We start from the raw sequence: 20,372 nt of genomic DNA on the forward strand, positions 1-20,372 counted from the left end.
TCGAAATAGCAAAATAGAACAGACTTTAACTGGTTCGGTGGAAGGGAGTCTCGAAACGTCGATACTGCAGCGATTGCATGTGAGTGCAGGTTGAGGATACGTGGTCGTTTCTTCATCCTGAGCATTATAAATATGCACAGCCCGCACCTTGGCAGTAGTGATGACGACAAGTATGCATTATATACGCAGCTCGAGAGAGAGCTGTCCACAACATGATATAAAGATCATCATCGGAGACCTTAATGCTCAGGTCGAGCGAGAGGAGGCCTATAAACCAACCAACCAAGATTGGAAGCTTTAGTGCCCACCAGCTAAATCCTTCGCCGAATGCTGCAGCGTGAAATCCTTCAGATCGTGGAACACTACAAACGGCAGCTGAAACAGAACAAAGCAGCTGGCAGCGATGGACTGGTGGCAGAACTATTCAAGAAGGGGTCGGTTGAGCTTCCCGTCGGTATGCACCAGCTTATTGTGGAAATTTTGGATCAGGAAAGGATAGCAGAGGGCTGGAAACTAGTTGTTATCCACCCAGTGTACAAAAAAGGTGACAGAATGCCAACTTTAGAGCTATCACAGTCCTACATGCTGCCTATAAAATCCTATCCATGAAAACTCTTCTGCAGACTCGCGCCCCTTGCTACAGATTTCGTCGGAAGCTACCAAGCAGGGTTTGTTGGAGGTAAATCCACCACACACCTGGCTGACAGAGTGGCGTGACAGAGCCAGGCTGGGGAGTATTATATCTGTGGACGATGACGAACTTGAGGTAGTGGATCGCACACTGATAAGATCGGTCGTCCTTTATGGGCAAAAGTATGGAAGAAGTCCATTCTGACGGTGGTAGAGACCGGCAGGATCTGTTGGTTGGGGCATGTCATAAGGATGCCGGACTCATTTTCCACCAAGAAGATGCTCATCGGCCTCCCGCCGGGCACAAGACGATGAGAAGCTTAGCGAGCTCGGTGGTTGGATCAAGTGGGAAACCCTGCGGGACATCGGATGTGCCATGGACCAAGTATCCTGGAGAACGATTGGTGACCAGGCCCAACTGTGAGCGGACCAAAAAAAAAAGAAGAAGAAAAAGCTTTCCAAAGAGGGCAATTACAATTGCATTATACACATATGTGCATAAAACCACGAAAGCCTTGCATACAAAATATGCTGTCACAGCATGAATGTATTGTACGCAGGTTGCTTCGGTACAATTTTGACGTTTCAAAAGTGACAGTTCAGTTCGGTATGTTCGAGCGACGCCTCGCCTTCGAGGTGCGTAGAACAGAGTGACTGTACACGACGCATTGTGACGATTCTGAGCATTGCAAAGTACAACAGCATCGCATCCAGCGTCGGTGTAGCATTACGAATACCTCCCAAGCATTACCTGGTTTTCGTTTAATGTTGGCACTTGCCCGAGAACCCGTTCGTTGCTGAGCGTCGGGCGTAAAGTTTCAGTTCCAAGCATACAAGCCTTACTTCTGTTTTCTTGCAGCATATCGAGGTGATTTTGTGTGCAATCCCGTTCGGTGCAAGTCCTACAGACGTGCGATTTCTGCTTGTGGTTGTTTACGCACTGCACTCATAAAGTGATTATTCCGATTGAACGAAATGACTAGCGCCGAATGGAAGCGTGAGGCTGTAGAGCACCTCATCGAGCAGTACAGGAAACAACCGGTCCTGTATAACATGCGCCATCCGCGTTATTACAACAAGGCTAGCCGCAATGATGCCGTGAGCACGATCCTTATCGCGATGCACGACGTACGACCGGAATCAACTGCCCAGGATATCCTACGCAAGATTCAAACACTTCGGACGCAGTTCGGTCAAGAGATCACCAAAGCTCGTCGAGCGTCCAAACACGGGATGGCATACCGACCCACGGCCTGGTGGTATAAAGGGCTAAGCTTTTTGCAGGACCATATCAAGCATCGCTCGATAAGCCCGGACCCGAACGAAGTGGATGGGACCGTCATCAAGAAGGATGTTGAAGATAACACGTTCAAAGTGTCGATCATCCACAGCGATCCGATCGAGAGTGAAACAAGCAACAACGACTACGAACACTCCATGGACGAGGGCGATTACGACACCGAGATTCACTACGAAATTGATACGCTGGACCACAGCAACAACAAAACGGTCGAGTTAAAGCCCGTTTCGTTGGCATCGCAATTCAGCAAGCAGCAGACAAATGACAGCGACCGGAAGTCGCGCGGATCCTTCGCCTTTCAGCCAGAACAACAGCTTGCTCCGGCCGGGGGAACCGTGGTGGAATTGCCCCCGCCCAAGGAGCAATCGGTAATCCTGGGGGACCTTCTTGTGTCGAACGACCGTCACCGCAGTCTCGGCAACTTTGTCGCCTCTCAGATGTCACAAATCAAGGACGACATCCTATTCTACTCGACGCAAATGGAGGTGCTGAATGTAATCAATCGAGGTATCCTAGAACAGCTGAAGTATGACAAAGGCACCACCAGTAACGATGGCCAGATCAGTCAGAGTATGGTAGTTAAAAAATGATAGGACAGGCAAGCGAAAATAGTAAAAGTTTTACTATTATTATATTGTATAGATAAGATTTTATTAAAAAGTAGTTAAAATACAGCTAGAATTATGCTTAGGGAAGAAGAACCGCTTTCCAACGCATTAATATTATTTGCATGAATTCATAAACTATGGCAATAGTTAAAAGGTTTACATTTAAAAGTATCCGGACTAGGACTGGTGTGAATGATAAAAACATCACATTCTCAGTACAAAGGGCAGCTGTACCTGTACCTCGGTCAGAACATGGTCCGAGCTTTTGGGTACGAATGACCGAGCATGGTCGTCACACCAGAGAAGACGCAATCATTCGAAAACATAACTAAAGATACATTAAGGAAGTTGTATTGGTTGGTTTATTTTTATAAATGGACATTCAAATTGTATCACAATCTGTTACAGTTGATTAATCTTCAGTAAGGTGTTTGTTTTTGTTAATGGAGCCGGTGGTTTTCCGGTATCCTTGGAATTTCGACTCTAGTCACAGTACTATAGGGTAAACATTTTCCAATGTGAAGTGGAAGCCAGACATTTGTACATTTGTTTCGATCATCGTTAATCGGAGGAGGCGCCGTTTTTGTCCGCACTAATTCGCTCAATGTACGCTTCCCACAGTCGGTCGCGGTAGATGCGTGCCGTTTCGGCGGGTGTCTTCGAGGACAGGATACCGCGTCCGACGACACAAATGTCAGCGCCACGCTCCTTTACCACCCGCTCCGGACTGTCGTAAAGCTGGCCAAGCCCGTCCACTCCTTCCTCCAGCTTGACGCCCGGTGTTAGCTGCAACAAACCCGGTGGGGCTACCAGTTCCTTGCTCTGACATACGATTCCGGCCACAAAATCTGTGTCGATCTCGGTAGCCATCTTCACCGTTGCCGTCGAATACTTTTCATCGGTCAGCGCTCCATCGGTGCTCATTTGTGCAAGCAAAAAGACGGCCCTTGATGCGGCCGGCCGATCGCCCACGATGGCCGACTTGAGACCCTTTAGTACACCCTGCCCCGGTAGCGAATGCACCGTAACCAGATCAGCCCAGTCCGCTATACGATGAACGCCGCCGGCGTACTGCTGCGCCACCGTGTTCCCGATGTCAGCGAATTTGCGATCCTCCAGCAGCATAAAGTTGTGTTTCTGGGCTAGCGATTGCAGCGATCGGACAAACTGTTCACTGAAATCGGAAACGATGTCGCAGTGCGTCTTGAGCAGACAGATGTACGGCCCTGCCGCTTCGGCGATGTTCAGAATTTCCTCGGTGGTGGTCAAATCTGCGGCCAGGCAGAGGGTTGTCTTCTTGGTAGCAATTAGCTTTAGCAGCTCCTTCGCCAGCGGACACTTGGCAAGGTCAGCCCGCGCCTCGAAGCTCATGCCGGTGCGACTCAACTCGTTCACGACTTTGGTGCCATTCTTCATGAACGAACCATCGCTGCGGATCTGACAGGCGCTGATGTACTTAGCCACCGCGTTTACCGTGCTCTCCTCGATCCGTTTTGCTTCGCTCAGAACCTTCAGCAGGTAGGAAAGGGTAAACAGCGAATGCATCTTTACGCCCTGCTCTTCGGTGTTCTGTACGCCACCTTGTTCGCGATCAACCACGACGATAGCATCGGTAACGACAAGTCCTTCAAAAAGAAAGGAGATAAATTTTAGTAGGGTGTTAATTAGAAATCGCTTCTACATAGAAAGAACACGCTAAACTGTTAGTTTTGGGTGAAACAGTTGTTTCCCTTTCTCGGCACGTTTGTTTGGGCTTCCAGAAACAAACGTACTCGCACTATAGCCCTCAATCTCCCCACCCTTCCCATAACTCGCTATTAACACCTACCCTCCGATCGAAGATCCACGACCGTCTCCAAGATGCTCGACCCGGACGTGACCACATCCTCGATGATGAGACACTTGTCGCCGGCGTTAAACTTGCCCTCGATCAACTTCTTCGTGCCGTACTTTTTCGCCTCCTTGCGGCGTATCAGCATCGGTTTATTGCCCTTAATTGAAACAAGCGTCGCGACCGGCAGGGCGGTATACGGCACACCGCACAAGTGCACACCCGTGGTGTTCAGCTTCGTCTCCACGATAAACTCGGTCAGAAGATCCGCCAGAGTATCCTGTCGAAGGAATTGAGATGGTTGTGGTTATGTGTTTCGAAAAAAACAATCGAATAAATTAAGGGTCATGACGCACGCGAATCTGAAACCAATCGGAAGGAGGTGGTTCCATTTGAAGGGCGCCAACATCAATCAATTTTTTTTATTAACTCCTTCCTCATTGTAACTACACACACACACACACATACACCACAACCCTACTCACCATTACATCCGGGTGGCTCACAATAACACGCAGATCAAAGTAGACCGGCGAATTAATGCCAACCTTCATCTGGAAGTCGCCAAATTTGAATGCATTGATTTCGAACAGCTTTAGGCCGAGCTGCTTCAGCTTCGTTTCGTCCGGCATGGTCGTAGAAGGAAACTGGCCAGTTGCCAAGTGCGTAACTAATCACTTCCAAATGCACGTGGTTTCCGTCCGCCTCTTCGTTCGTTCCGGTATTTCAGCTCTTGTCTTGCCGTAATAGCTATTAGGATGCGGTTTGTGAAATTCTCCAGCACAAAACAAATGCGCTGAAGCGGCAAGTTTTCTGGTACTTCCTTTTTCTTAATGTTAACGTAATACAATCTGAATACCTAGTAACAAAATTGTCTACGGTCGTCTCTCTTTCCGGGCTGAAAGAGAACTGAGCTCACCGCTAGTCAAAACGACCACACGGCTGAGAGTTCGTTGCTATACGACGGCATCTGGCAAAACACTACCCCTGCTACGGGGAGGAAGGGGGTACAGGAATGGTCGGAGATGTGTAAGCGTCCTGGAATCTTGAAGCGCGTGTGTACCTACACAAGGACATTTCAGCGAAACCTTGGTCCAAGCGCTCCGTTGTCGCAGTGTAAATGCTTTCCGTATATCTAACAAATCCATCTTTTGCTCTCTTCCGAAGAGAACGGAACGTTCGTGGACCGGCGTCCACATTAGATCCGGGGCATGACCACTACATCAAAAGCATTCGCGCACGCATACGCGGCACAGCACACGGTGTACGAGCCATTCTGCACGTGGACTAGACACGAGACAGTTTCCGGAGTACAGTTTTCAGCAAGGGATTGGGACGGGAGGGAAGAATGGCATTTAAATCATACACGGTACCAAAGCGAGGATAAGCAAACACATGTTTTTTTAGCATCGTGTTTTGTTGTGCCCATAATTTCATCCAAAAGTTGTTTGCATGTTTTACCGGCGAGATAAAAAACAAGTTTTCCGTGTCGTGTTTGGATGACGATTGGGAGACCTCGAGGCCACAACTACTATGATGAATTACTGAGGTTTTTCGCTGAGATCGGAGATATTTGAATCTTCTTTTTTAATGTTAACAAATCATGTGCTCGTTCAAATGCTTTGAACAGAGTACAAGTAGTAATATAAGCTGGTCACAAAAATACATTTATGGAGGTAGAGAATGATAAGCGCTGCCATTATCGCCGTTGCATTAAGGTGACGAATCACAACAGTGATAACCCAAATCGATGTGGCACAAACTAAAGCAATCCGTCCGTCATATATATGATCACATCATATGATGTGTAGCGAGGCACTAATTGAACAATCAATTTAGATCAATTCAAAGTTCATAAACAATATTATTTTTTGTTATTTTTTCCTCCCCATTCCACAAGCCGAATGGATTAATTCTTTCGCTGAATATTTCAACCACTGAGAGATTCACTAGTCAATATATTTTACAAATAGAACCTTAGCTTATACATAGTTTGTGTGTGTGAATTTGTCCCTAAAAAATGCAAATATATTTTTTTTACAATGTTTCCATTACGTTTGGCGCATTCGTACCCCGTTGTGAAAGGTATGCTAAAGTTATTCGTTATTACTTAAGTTGATCCATAAAGAACTTTCTAAACAAGTAGTACCGTGCAAACTTTTTATAAAGTATTTAGTAAAGAAAATTATCACTAAAACATTATGTGGTAAAAGTCACGGTGCATGTTGTGCTTCTGCACCGAAAACTTTCCTTAACTACTCTAGGCGAATCCCTCGAATTTCTTAAACACTACCATGCACGATATCACAGACAATGTCGCAAAGTGCTTACTAGAGACCATTTTTTTCCTTCGACATTTTTTTTTTTGAAACATTTTGATACCAGAAAAAAAAATTGTCTGAAAATTGGATTTAAGTGGCCAGTCTGTAAAAGGCCATGGTACGCAAACGGTAACTTAGAGGACGGTCAGTGTGGCAATCGGCTACAACTATAAAGAACTTATTCCACTCCCCTCTAGTTGTATGTCGCAAGCACAAGCGGTACGGAATGGTCGGTTAATATTGAGCTCGAACGAATTGGCTATCAAATTAAAATGCTATTTGTTATGTTACATTACGCGATCCGATTAGAGCGATATAGGGCTTAGAAAAAGCCACACTTATCGACAACTTTCTTGCAACACTCGACAACTTCATGATGGATCTGGAGCTCTTGTAGCGCATATCGGGTAGACTCAAGACCAGAACGATAGCAACATGATCGCTACACGCCAACTGTAAAAGCAAAGAGCGCGATAACATCGCGTCATGCATTTCACCCGATCGTGTATCGAATTGACCTGATGGGTGAACGAATCATGTTATGGTCGTTATGTTTGTACAGCTTACAGATAAAGCAAACATGTTGCTGATGCATAACACAAGTTTGTAAAGCTGACCTAAATAAAACTGCTAACTTGTAACTTGTTGTGCCATTCAAACGAAGTGTAAGATAAGAATTTTCTTCTATTGCACTTTATATTTATAATTGGTTGAAAGCAAAATTTAACTTCTAACGTATTACTGAGTCACAGACCAATGAGATGGAAAATAATTTTAAGCATCGCCAAGGATGAAACTAAGCTAGAATACGCCTGCGTGTGACGTACACTTTGGACCTTAAGCGAACCCCGTACCTTGTTCAATTAATAATCAGTCAAAATCAACCGTATGGTGTTCATTTTGGGCCAACGTTATCGTCTATCTCCTTCGGTTCCTTCTGAGCCACGATAGAATCAAGATTCCACGTGACTTTCGCCTGCGCTTCACGCCGTCTGATAATGTTGTTCTGATTAGCAGTCACCGTTGGGGCATTATCACTAACACTAGCGGGGGGAGCGGTATACCTGCGCCTTGGATTAGCATCACCATCTGATGGCAATTTCATCACCTCCCCACCAGCATCCAACACCGTTGTCGCCCCGTCAGCATCGTTGTTCTCGCGCATTTGTTGGCGTGTGATAAACCCTCCAGTCGTAAACGTGCCAGATGGTTTGCTGAAGTTGTACGTGCCCCGTTTGGTCGTTGTTGGCTTCCTTTCCGGTGTCGAACCCTCCTGCCCGCCAGCACCACCATTCCCGTCCATGCGACGCTTAGGACTTTTGGTGGCATTTTTCATTGCCTGCGAAATCTCGTAATATCGCAACAGCTCGTAATTATCGTTGTCGTCCCGGGTGAAGTAGGATGGTTTGGTAAACTTATATCCACCACTGCTGACCACCGGAACGATTGCACCGCTTGTGCTACCGGTATGCTCGTCATCATCATGCGTATAGTAGTGGCGAAAGATGGGTTCCCGTGAGCACTCCGCAAGGGCGTGGTAGCTGTGCGACAGAAGCCGGGGAAATCGGCTCAGCCAGTAGTGGGTGAATTCGTGTGGAATCGATCCGAGGGACCGCTGCATCGAGGGCGTTAGCTCGTGATAGTGATGTTTCTATACTCGAAAGGGGAGAACAATATTAGTTTCGTGGGAGTGAATCCTTCCAACATTCGCTTCGTTTCTTACCTTATTCCGTAGGGCACGCATCAGATCTCGCACACTGTACCCTTGATAGCCACGGAACTTCCTCAGATCAGTCGTGATTTCCGTATCCAAATGCCTACTCCAATCGTCACGTACCACAAAGCGTGCATTTTTCTCCAGCGATCGCAACGGTTCGCTTGAAACGTCCAGCTTTTCCACCCGATCGCTCACATCCTGAAGGAACGCGAGCACCCGCTCGTTGCCCCAAAACAGCGGATGATTAGCGACGGCCCGTGCCGACGGTCGCTTAGCTGAATCGGCCTGTATCATGTCGCCGATGAGTTCCTCGGCTAGCACCGTGCGACTATCCGGTTGAGGGTTTTCACGGCGCATCATCCCCAGATCGTACTCGTCCGAAAGAATGTTCGCCTGGCGCTTAAGGTTGTCGCCGAACGGATGGAAACCATCCGAAAGCACGTAGTAAAACACGCAGCCGAGCGAGAAAATATCAACCGAGGTGGTCGCCCGTTGGCCCCGTTGCATTTCCGGTGCGATCCACCCATCCGTACCGGTAACGCCGGATCGACGTGAGAAGCTCGCTTTGCCAAAGTTTAGTTTCTTGCACAGGCCAAAGTCGGAGATCATCGCCCGGACACGCTGCCGGTTGTCGGGCAGGGAAAGCAGAATGTTCTGTGGTTTAATGTCCCGATGCACAATGCTTAGCGAGTGCAGGTGCATCAGCCCGCTCGTAGCTTGGCGCAGAATATCAATGGAGGAAATCTTCTTTCGCAGCATACCAACCGTCACCGTAGACGCAGCCGCCACCGTGGATGCACCTTTGCCATCAACGTAGTCTTGCACCGTGGCCGCACAAAGCTCAACCGCGATGTACCGAAATTGGCGGTCCTGTTCGGTACAGAAATATCGTACCACATTCTCGTGGGCATCGCTTTCCCGTAGCAGGGCTACCTCTCGGTCCGCCAGCGTGAAACAACCCGGCAAAATACGCTTTACCGCAACCTCACGTTTCTCGAACATGCCACGAAATACGAAAGTTCCTTCGCAACCTTTGCCGAGTACGTTTTGTGTGTTGAAATTAATCTTGCCTACCCGCATCTCTCCATCGCCGAAATCGATCGGTTCACTGTAGCTGCCACTGCCACTACCGCCACTGCCGGTACCGGCTCCACTTCGGTTGGAGTTGCTCGTCTGTGAACCACTCTGACTTTGCTCTTGCAGTGCCTTCATTTGCAGGTGAATATACCAGAAGCCAAAGATGACCAGCCCAAAGAGCATGATGAGTAGAATCGTGGGCAGTTTGTTGGGTTGCGTTTCGAGCCATTGTTTTGTTCCGGAGTAGATGCGACCGAAGAACGTCCACAACAGTCCCGTGTGGTTCTCTTCCACTTGTTGGGATTTCGTTTCATTAGTCTCCCCGTACTCAAGATTTTCATCCGTCTGCACCCCGATCGTGTTAGTGTTCAACTCCGGCAGTCCCACGTCCGGTGGGTCGAGACCTCCACCACCTACCAGAACGGTGGACAATTCATGGTGCTTCCAGAATCCCTTACCTCCCCCTAGGGATGACGGGGAACTTGGAGTAATGTCAAGTTTGATACTCTCATCGATCTTGGGTGTTTGATAGTGGCCTAATATGATGATATTTTCGTTTTTACCCCGCGTTCGAGAGGCTTTCGAAATAAGCTCTCGGCCATCGGAGGTTACTTGATCCGGCTGTGCACGACCATCAACTTTGCTTAACGCTGGTCGTGCTTTCGATGGTCCACCAAGTAAGTTGATAGAAGGTTCCGATGGTATGGTGGCCGTATTTTTATCCACCAGCGATGGAATTGCGTACAGATTATTGCCAGCTTCTCCAATGTATACGGTTTCACTGAAACGACAAAACAGATATCGTAGATAAGCCAGCCGGTCGATCGGTGTGATTAACCGCGTGAATACTTACAATAGTTTCAAATCGTCAAAGTTGCCACTCTTGGCTCGTTCGTTGATTTCCTGCAGCACATCGTCCGAGACGGTTTGAAAGGGCACACTTAGCAGACCTTCAGAACTGAGGAGGAAAACGGCCACGACTGGACTGGACAGATCCTTCTGCCAGAGAGGTGTGCCCTGTTTTTGTTCAAACGTTGCCGTCATGCCGGAGGAGCTGCTGGTAAGGTGCAAAAATTCTGAAAAGAATAATAAAACATTGGGTTCCAATGCATTACAAAAATTAATCTAATACCTCACATCCGATTTTAATAATCATAGCATGCAGTGACAGGTTGAGTAAACTATTTTAAAGCAAACGATAAAACAAAATCTTATAAAAGGACGACATCAGCAACGATAAAAAAAATTCTTATAAAAGGACGACAAAAGCATCAGTTGCAAGTTTGGTGTGAAGCGAAAGGAGGATACTCTGCATGGAAAGATCGATAATAAAACAATTTAATATTCATTATGAGAATGTAGCCATTGGGTATGTTTTACTCTTGGCAGGGGAGAAAAGTGGTATGCTTTGTAGGTCATACTGCGGTAAAATTATTGTAAGTGGAATATTGGAATCGTACAAATGTCGCATATATCGAGAAGGTTCGCAGTAAAAGCATGCAGCAAGTTGTCTTAATTGCCGCGTGGCTTCTATCCAACGCTTGCAAGCCAAACAAGCCGAAATGGTGAAGAATGGGCAATAAAAGACGAAGATACGAGAACACAACCTGATAACACAGGTGTATGCTAGTCTGTGTTCGTGGCAAGGCGCGTTATCATTTCTTTTGCGCCATGCGTTTCGAATCGGCTTCGAGAACGTTACAGAGCGGGGAGTTTGTGTTTACGGATTTTTGTGGACGCTTACCATACTCTTTACTCAGCTCTGGTGCCATCGAGTGGGCCGAGTAGTCGAAAAATGTCACATTCCATGGTTTACTGTTCCGATCGGACGTCTGGCTATCATACATCATGACGGTGTACTGTGTGCGGCCAAGATAGACCGCACGGGAAGTTGCCCAGCCGATCGAGTCCGATGTGCCACCCGCGTCTGGGGGGCCTTCTTTCGCCGGTGGACTGCCGCCAAAACCGAGCACCTTCTCCCGCCGGCCCGTCTTCGGGTCGACGAGGAACCAGACGTCACTCTTTTTGCCGGAGTACAGAATACCATCGCTTGACCGACACGGGGCGCTCGCAACCAGCTGCGGAATTGTGTACGGGAGTTTCTTGAGACCACCCTCGAGCCCGTTCATCCGGTACAGACTGCCGTCGCGCGGGTCTGGCAGATAGTGGGCGGACATGTCGGATGGAGTCGGGACGCGAATGGCCGGCTCGTCGTCTATGGACCAGCGCGTTTCGCCCGTTAGGGGATCGATTGCGGTTAATCCACCGCCCAGTGTAGAAAACACAAGCAAAGTTTCCTCATCCTTGGCGATGGCTGTGCAGTCCTGTAAAAGAGGGAGAGTAAAAGTGGATCGCAATAAAATTAAATCGTTACAGGGGTCATAACCGACCGGCAGATAAGTGATATGGCTTGTGGCCTTCTAAAACGCCCCCTTTTCATCTCCATGCGTACTCTAGATTTCTATCGCAGCATGCTTTACATCAGTTTAACATCATGCTTTCTAGTCGCAAATGTTGTCACGTGTACCGACAATAAGTTTTTTTTTAATTTCTGTATAACCACAAGTGAAGTACAATTTATAGAACACAATTATATGACAGAACATGAGTAATAAATCTAATCTAATAGCTTTATAATAGTTTTTCGCCAAAAAGCTTAATCATTGTCGTAGAAATCTTCCACTCGCAATGCTAATGATGTTATAATAACACAACGCACTGTTCGTTTGCCGGCTTTAGGTTTAATCAGTTGTTCAAGCAAAAGCTATTGCAATAAAGCAATCCAGTGTGACGAGAAGAATTTCAATCTGACTGGTTACATTTTTTAAACAGTATCACTGTATGATTTTGTTGTACTGGCTTTCTATTTAATTTATCTCGTATGTGATAAATTGCGTACATGAATAAATGGAACCTTGCAATAGTCAGGAGTTTCTCCTGCCAGATGATTCATCGGGTATTTTGGTACCCCTTAATGACGCAGTGATTGAATCTGTGCCGGTGTCGAAGCAGAATCTTTGTTAAATTAGTACTACTTAAATATTAAATCTGCCTACGTAGCAATGATAGCGTGTCGGTATAAAGTTAACGATAACCTAACGCAACATGTTTGCCGTTATCGCTGGGAATCCCAGCTGGAACTTCCTGAAATTTACCATGTCTTCTTACCTGCTGGTGCGACAGCGAAGAAGACGACGCATTTGCATCGACCGTGAAGCTGCGTGCCCCAATCAGCAGCAACAATACCCACAGGATTTTCCGCCTTGCTAACATACTGGCAACTGTACGACGCATTTTTACCGAGAAGTAGATGGACTTCTAGAACCAGTTGAACAAATTTAGTGAACCCGCACTAGGTGGCCTTCAGCCAATTGTGACGCTCTGCTGTTCCTTGTCTAAGCAAACCACAGTCGAACACTTTTTGCTCGATAGAAAACCGGGGCCACACCACAATTCACTATTCTATACTATGCGAAATTAAATAAAAAATAAACTCCTCCGGGAGAAAACTTCCAATCTAAACGATCTACACTGTTCATACGCAGTAGGCATTACAGGACAGATTCAATTTGTTCTGTTCGTCATTGCGTCTATTGTTTTCACTTCATCATCATCTTCTGCAGAAACGAATGCTTTTGCATCATTCAGCCCTTTTTCGGCGTAGATTGGAATCTTGCCTGCGGTTTTTCTCATCCACTGTTTTCCGCGCACTGCCGCACATTTTGCACAATAGAATTTTCGCGAAAGTCATGTTTGCTAAACTCGCGTCACATCGTTGTTTTTATTTTGCTAGCACATTGCATCACCCCTACGACTGCACCTTTGTATCCGTGCCATTCTGCTTATCCGAGGTAAAATTTCGTCACACTCTGGTCCGTATGCCCTAGGTCGTGAAAGATTAATGTTACTTGATCGGAATACTAGAAAGGACTGCGTGGGAAGCGAGATTTACTGTTGCTGCAAACCTGTACCGAGTACAGTTGTAATCTGCGGGGTGGTAAACAAAGCGCTGCCATGTTTGTGCTGTCAATGAGTTGGAAGTTTTCCTCGACTCGCTGGCAACACTGGCATATGACATTTGCAGCGCCGGTGTTTTGTTCGTTATGTTTTGATTCATATTCTCACGGTGCACTATGTTGCCCCGATATTTTAGTACTTTTGGCGGTGCTACAAGGAACTTTGCGAAGGTTGTTCCGAGTAATTTAAAAGGTCGTAGCAAAAGTTCACAGGAATGGCTCACACGACAGCTAAGCGACCCGTACGTAGAGCGTGCGAAAATGATGAACTACCGGTAAGAATCACCAACACTTAAGTAAGAAACCCCATGCTTGATAGAGTCTGTTGATTTTTGCAGGTGCCGAAGTGCATTCAAACTACTTGAAGTAGATCAGAAATATGGGCTCATTAAACCGGGCTTCACGGTGATTGATTGTGGAGCAGCGCCAGGGTCCTGGACGCAAATCGCCGTAAAGCAATCAAATGCGGACGGAAGCATACCCACTAGACCGAAGGGAATGGTAGTCGGAGTGGATTTGCTACAGATTTATCCGGTGGAAGTAAGTGCATAAGTATGGTTTCGTGAGCCTTATCTACTTACAAATCTCTTTTGCAGCATGCAATCTTGCTTGGTAATAGTGACTTTCTGCGCAAAGAAACGCAAGACAAAATAAGAACAAGCCTCGGGGACCGCCGAATCGATTGCGTCCTATCCGACATGGCTCCGAATGCAACGGGAATAAGAGTGTTGGACCAGGAAAACATAACGACGCTGTGTTATTCCGTTTTACGGTTTGCCATACTGATGTCTAGCCCAAACGCTACCCTTCTGATGAAGGTGTGGGACAATGGGGATGTACCAAAGTTAGAGAAAAGCATACTCGAGTACTACAGAACAGTGAAGCGAGTGAAGCCACGTGCGAGCCGGGATGATTCTTCGGAGAATTTTATTCTTGCACGTGGCTTTCTAGGCGTTGAGAGCAGTGACGTAAAATAGTCTAGCCCTGTTACTATTAGTCTTATTCTGTGTAAATAAATTTATCTTGAAAATTAAGTCCATCCGTGACGTTTCAGTTGCAATACCAGCTTCTTTTTGACAGATCTGCCCGACCCACCAGATAGAGCTGCGCATATGAACCCGATTTCTCTACTCGCGATGTATGTGTGGGGTTGGTTGATGCATTTTTCGTCTCCTCCGACTGTGGTCCGGCAGATACGGTGTGTGCAGTTCAGTTTTTCCGTCTCTCCCTGTGGCCTGGCACGCTAGTAGGTTGGGTTTGGTGAAAATGTCAGTCAGACTTTCGTTTCTACTTTCCATTTTGAAGTCTCTTCAAAAACACTAAAACCATCCCTCGGTGGGGGCAAAAAATCGGGAGCAAAATATTTCTCCGCCCAACTGCAATATTTCTGTTTTGTGCGAGTGATGCCACCGTGACCGCGGCACACGGGATCCGAAGAACGTTTTCTATTACGATTTTTCTTCTGCCGTGAAGATTTATTTCGTCGTCACGAGACGACGGCGACGTGATTTATTGTGTGTGTGTGTGTGCTGTGGTGCGTTGTGATATCTGGCTTCGGTGGTTGCTATTGGTATTCTGCATATGACAGTCTACGGTAAAGCGTTTCGATTTCCATTGCCAATCGGAATTTTTCCTGATTTCACCATTTCCTGCAAAGTGTCGCTTCAATCCATTCGCCTGGAAAAGCAATCGGTTGTCCCGGAAAACCGAACGGGACGCCATTACGACGGTGGTGCTGTTGTGCGCGTGTGTTACTGCGGTGGCTACTGGGATAATCGTGGATTTGGGATTTAAAATTTAACCTGAGAAAAACATCCCCCACGCCATCATGAATTTCTCGGCCTTCGGCGGGCCCTTTTCCGGCATTCATCAGTTTGCTGCTAAGTTCGGTAGCAACGATGGCGCATTTACGAGCACTAACAGTCCCGGAAATGGGGCGGCTGGCGCTGGAAATGGATCCGGGCTGGGGACCGGAAGCGGGACAGGCGGGACGAACAATCTTGGCCAGCAGCAGGACCTGAACCGGTACCACGGTGGTACGAATGGGAACCATTTCAATCAGAATACTACCTCAAGTAAGTAAGCCTTTTCCATCAGCCATTGAGTAATTAAAGGGGCTTGGTTTTAATTGTTGGAGCTGTCGTGCGCAATCGGATGCGGAAAGTATGTAAGCGATTGAACGACTGTTGGCGTCCACTAGCAACCGACCGCTGTAGTGGTGCTCTGTTGTTACGAAGCAACCTGCGAGACAACATATCGAGTGTGCATTGAGAAAAAACGCCAACAAACTATGGTTCGCGTGTGTTGCCCTGATTCACAAGAGAGCGAGAGTGTGGGGAAATACTATGCTCGTCCGTAAGGGTGGGTGAGACGTTGGTATGTAACGGCTGGCGAATGGACGGGAAGAGCCGACGAGCGCGTCTGGAATGAAAAGCATAAACACTGAGGGGGACTGCCTTTAAACATGGAGCGATAAAAGAGGGTTGCATACACATTTCCCGTCTGTCGACCACTACCATTCTTGGCGGAGTGTTGAAGTAGCACAGTGTATTCTACAGTGATACAATTGGCCAAAAAATCGAGCACATAATGTGGTTACAATTTTTACAGTACATCTTCCTGATACGTTGCCAAGTATTTGATGAAACAGTCCTTTATACGTTTTCTGTATTATTTACATTTTTATATTATTCAATTGATACATAACATGTCTTAAAATCTTATGTACGTATTATTTTGAAGGTTTAATGTTACTATGTTTAATTACCACGACCATTTTATCACCATTCTTGTTTTCCATTCCAGTGGTTAATGCACCGATGTCTTATGGTCAAAACATTTCCCATGCTTACGGGACAACAAATCAGCAGCCGGCGAACGATCACTCTTTCGGCAACGGAAACGCCACGATGGGCAACAACGATCACCAGGTGAAGGTTCCGAAAGGAGGAAACACCCTCAAGGTAGACCGCGACGAAATGATCAACCAGCAGATACTGCAAAATGTCAACCAATCTTGGCAGACACTCACCAACCCATCGAACACGGTTGATTACTCGTCTCACCTGCTGTCGGCCACGTTGCCCATTTCGATCCAGCACTTCCTGAAGTACTCGGAAACGATCAAGAAGGAATCAAATGGATCAGTTGGCGGATCGGGATTAAACTCGCCCGGACCACTGAGCGGGCTGATCGGGGTCGAAACGAATGCATTCAACGTCCAAAAGGATTTACTGAACCTGAAGAACGGTTCCAATCTCAATCTGGCCCTGGGCAATGTGGCCGTCAGTGCGGCAGCTGCCAGCCTTGGGTTGAACCATCAGCAACTGGCGCAACATCATCATCAGCAACAGCAGCAACAACAGCAGATGCATCAACATGGCGCAAACCATCATACAGATAATGGATTTGCCAGTCAGCAGCAACCATCGCTCGCCAACAATCTTACAAATGGTGCCAATGGTGGTGGCCAAACGGTCGTCAGTTCCGATGCGCACAACTCTAGCAGCAGCACCGTCAATGGAGCCACGGTAAATGGGGAGGAAGTGGTCCCGCCGGCCACAACCGGTAAGACGAAGACGAAAAAACAGAAGAAACGTAAACCACCGAAGGAGAAGAAACCACGCCCGAAGCCGGGCCAGATCCGGGAAACGCAAGCCCTCGATGGCTCACCGTTGTTCTGCTGTCCCGAGTGTCAGATGGCCTACCCGGAGCGTGGCCTGATAGAGCAGCACGTCATTTCGCACGCCGTTGAGCGGCGCTTCGTGTGTGACATTTGCAATGCCGCCCTGAAGCGCAAGGATCATCTGACGCGTCACAAATTATCGCACATTCCCGATCGACCTCATATCTGTAGTGTAAGTTGCAGGAGGAAAACACAAACTTCGTGTGCTATGCTAACGGGAACGTTTATTTGCAGATTTGTCTGAAATCCTTCAAACGAAAGGAACAACTTACGCTCCACATTGTAATTCATACGGGCGAAAAGAAGCACATATGTGGCGAGTGTGGAAAAGGTAACAAAGCATCGACGGGTTATGTTTTCAATCGACATAAAATACGATTATATTTCTTGTCTTTCAGGATTCTACCGTAAAGATCACCTTCGCAAGCATACCCGTTCGCACATAGCACGGCGCGTGAAATCGGAAATGTCCGCCTCCAATGGCACTACCGGTGGAAGTGGTAGCGGTACGGCGGGGAGCAACAGCGCCGCTCAGAATAGCAGTGCGTTGTCGGGATCGCTGATGGCCACCAACATGCAAGGGGCACCGGTAACAGCCTCCTGAGGGTCGTACAAGGACTTCTGGTAAGGTGTGAGTGTGTTGTTTGATTAGCCCTGTTTCTGGTATTACGTTGGCACGTGTTTTTGCTGGGCGAAGGAGTAGAATTTGCGAGAGAAACAACTAAAGCAGATTGCTTGGCTGTCCATACTTCTTGAGATTTGACGGTTTTGGTAGTCAACCTTATGAATCTGACAAGTTTAGTCGGTATTCTAAACGGCTCGATACAATTAAACACCAGTTATGGCATTATGTGCGGCTTAAACAAATCTTTCACAAATATTTTCAGCACTAGTACGTGCCTTCCTGAAACCAAGGCGGGAAATTAACAACAACCTATTAAACCTTACCAAAAGTCAAGACAATCTACTGTTGTTTCAATGTTCTACCTTTGAGATCATGGATCATGGAAGGTATTATTTTGAAAAGCACAATCGAAGGTAGGTCGGAGACGTGTAACGAAACCCATTCTTCATTCCAATTAATTTATTACGACCACACTTTTCCTGGGTACTTTACCATCGACTTGTTTCGAAAAATCATTCCAACAAATTTATCTTTATTTATTTTATTTAAATTAACCATCACAAGAGTTAATAAAAACGTAGACGAAACGGTCCATCAAACGAAAACCAATTTCACGAATCTCTCCTTCCATCGGTGTATGATCTTATAAAATACAAGCTACGTAAAAAGCGAGGTGCAAAAAGGTTTGAAGCGGAAGGTGCAAACAAAATCGCATTGCTTTCGGATTCGATGAGTAACTTAAAATTCTGAACGGGAACCGCTTCGCCAACGCGCGGGGCACGGTCCCGAGCCTAAGCAAAGCAGCAATAATTTTAAATCCTCAATGGATGTACATGCTTGAAGAAACCGAATAAGATAGTATATGTAACAGGGCTCGTGTGAACCGTTTATGTTTGAGGGACGCCATTTCTTCCTAGAAACATTTCATAAATTGGCATAACCGCTTAGAAAAGGAATGCAGGAAACAGAAGAACAAACAAAACATTATTGGTATTGAACGACAACCGGACAAAGCAAACACTATCAGGGAATGATTACACACAAATAAGATGATAATCGAAGTTATGATGCAAACAGACAAGACTAGCAAGAGCGGAGAGAAAAGTATTTTGTTTATTTTTGAACAGATGGTACACTCGCAACAGAAGATAATTGAAGGAAAAAGAAAAAGAATATATTCTCTTTAAAGGAAAGGCATACATATTATATATTATATATATTAAAACACAAAGGTATATATAAATATAAATATATTTTGTATTCGATATTGGACGATACGATTTGCCACTACACGAAAATTTAGAAGAAGGTAAATAGATGCGTGTGCGTATGCAAATGCATACCGACTTAAAATTATTCAGTCTGAATTTAATTACTTAGCATCAGTGGAGAGCATTGAAATGATTAAAACTGGAAAATGGATGCTGCATTTTGCAACCGAACAAGAAGTAAAGTATGATGACCTGCCTGCCGCACAGTAAAGCAAAGGAAAGGAAGAGGGGGAGTCCGCTGGAACACTGCACCTGAAAACTCCTACCCGAAGGTGTTACCAATAAATAGTACCAAAGTATGTACGAAAGCGAATGCTACCTACCTTTTTGAAGCTACAAACTTATTCCACAGCCCGTTGAAAAAGAAATATATATACATCTATATATAAAAACAAAATACAAACTAATGGCAAACAAAACACGTCGTAAATATGAATCTAAAGTACAAAGGAATAAAAGAACAAGCAAATTTCACCCAGAATACGCAATACGATTTCCGTTTGATGGTGAATCTATCAAACCTTCTAACTGCAAACCTTCCTAAAACAACAAAATTTATATTTTACTAATGCTAATCGCTAGCAACTGTTGATGGCCAATAGATGGACCGTTGTGGAAATGCACCGGAAGCCGAAGCGGAAGCGGATGGCGGGCGGCGGTGGTACCGCCGATGGAAGATGGTCCTGGAAAAGGGTATTGATATTTCCGTGTTGAATGTTGATGCAATAGTCTCTAGTCAGCAGCAGATACCTTAGCCCGTAAGTGTATACCCGCAGATGCAAGTATACTTTAACACGAAACACAAACACACACCGTAAAGGGGGTGATTTTTAAACAGCATAACACATTAAAACAAAAACAAAACAAAAAAAAAATTCGAGAAAGTAAGATATAACATTATGTAACGAAACTAAAGATGAATACTAAAGAACTAGAGCGTAAGTGCGTTTAAGGTAGTTCACGGAGGATTGTATAAGAGCATAGCTTCCACCGAGAGACACACGTTCATGGACTGTCGAAGGAAGAACTGATCAAACGAGACAAAATTAAAAAAAAAAAAAACTATGAATTTCGAATGTGATTCCGAGCCCCGAGACCGCCATACATCAGCGTATACATAAACCAACATGCGTGCAATATGAGGGCGTGAATATACATTTATGCGTGTACTATTAATTTGCAAGAATGTTTTACGTTTCCCACACTCGTCAGTCGACTTATAGGTTTAGGACTTTGTTTTATGTCTTAGGTGTTGAACTGGGAGCGAGGGTATGTACTACACAAGCATAGC

At 46.0% G+C, this 20,372-nt stretch overlaps 5 protein-coding genes across 5 annotated transcripts; 3 read left to right on the plus strand and 2 right to left on the minus strand.

The window, feature by feature from the left end:
* The first annotated feature begins 1,276 nt into the window (after positions 1–1,276).
* On the plus strand, positions 1,277–2,717 carry LOC131287602 (uncharacterized). Its single transcript, XM_058316666.1, has one exon. It carries the CDS (start codon positions 1,606–1,608, stop codon positions 2,518–2,520), a length of 915 nt encoding a protein of 304 aa, XP_058172649.1. The 5' UTR covers positions 1,277–1,605; the 3' UTR covers positions 2,521–2,717.
* A 169-nt stretch (positions 2,718–2,886) lies between these two features.
* On the minus strand, positions 2,887–5,103 carry LOC131286346 (uridine 5'-monophosphate synthase). The gene is made up of 3 exons (XM_058315287.1): positions 4,855–5,103; positions 4,367–4,649; positions 2,887–4,163 (listed from the first exon to the last, which is right to left on the minus strand). The coding sequence occupies exons 1-3, from the start codon at positions 4,999–5,001 to the stop codon at positions 3,100–3,102; spliced, it is 1,494 nt and encodes a 497-aa protein (XP_058171270.1). The 5' UTR covers positions 5,002–5,103; the 3' UTR covers positions 2,887–3,099.
* Positions 5,104–7,484: 2,381 nt separating this feature from the next.
* On the minus strand, positions 7,485–12,757 carry LOC131286916 (serine/threonine-protein kinase/endoribonuclease ire-1). The gene is made up of 5 exons (XM_058315926.1): positions 12,653–12,757; positions 11,229–11,808; positions 10,338–10,560; positions 8,414–10,265; positions 7,485–8,341 (listed from the first exon to the last, which is right to left on the minus strand). Exons 1-5 carry the CDS (start codon positions 12,755–12,757, stop codon positions 7,586–7,588), a joined length of 3,516 nt encoding a protein of 1,171 aa, XP_058171909.1. The 3' UTR covers positions 7,485–7,585.
* Positions 12,758–13,610: 853 nt separating this feature from the next.
* LOC131288082 (rRNA methyltransferase 2, mitochondrial) lies at positions 13,611–14,521 on the plus strand. The gene is made up of 3 exons (XM_058317181.1): positions 13,611–13,775; positions 13,839–14,040; positions 14,097–14,521. The coding sequence occupies exons 1-3, from the start codon at positions 13,618–13,620 to the stop codon at positions 14,475–14,477; spliced, it is 741 nt and encodes a 246-aa protein (XP_058173164.1). The 5' UTR covers positions 13,611–13,617; the 3' UTR covers positions 14,478–14,521.
* Positions 14,522–15,328: 807 nt separating this feature from the next.
* On the plus strand, positions 15,329–17,789 carry LOC131287351 (zinc finger protein 37 homolog). The gene is made up of 4 exons (XM_058316392.1): positions 15,329–15,575; positions 16,306–17,357; positions 17,420–17,516; positions 17,584–17,789. Exons 1-4 carry the CDS (start codon positions 15,329–15,331, stop codon positions 17,787–17,789), a joined length of 1,602 nt encoding a protein of 533 aa, XP_058172375.1.
* Positions 17,790–20,372: the final 2,583 nt, after the last annotated feature.

Source organism: Anopheles ziemanni, chromosome 3 (assembly GCF_943734765.1).
Source record: "Anopheles ziemanni chromosome 3, idAnoZiCoDA_A2_x.2, whole genome shotgun sequence".
Classification (NCBI taxonomy): domain Eukaryota; kingdom Metazoa; phylum Arthropoda; class Insecta; order Diptera; family Culicidae; genus Anopheles; species Anopheles ziemanni.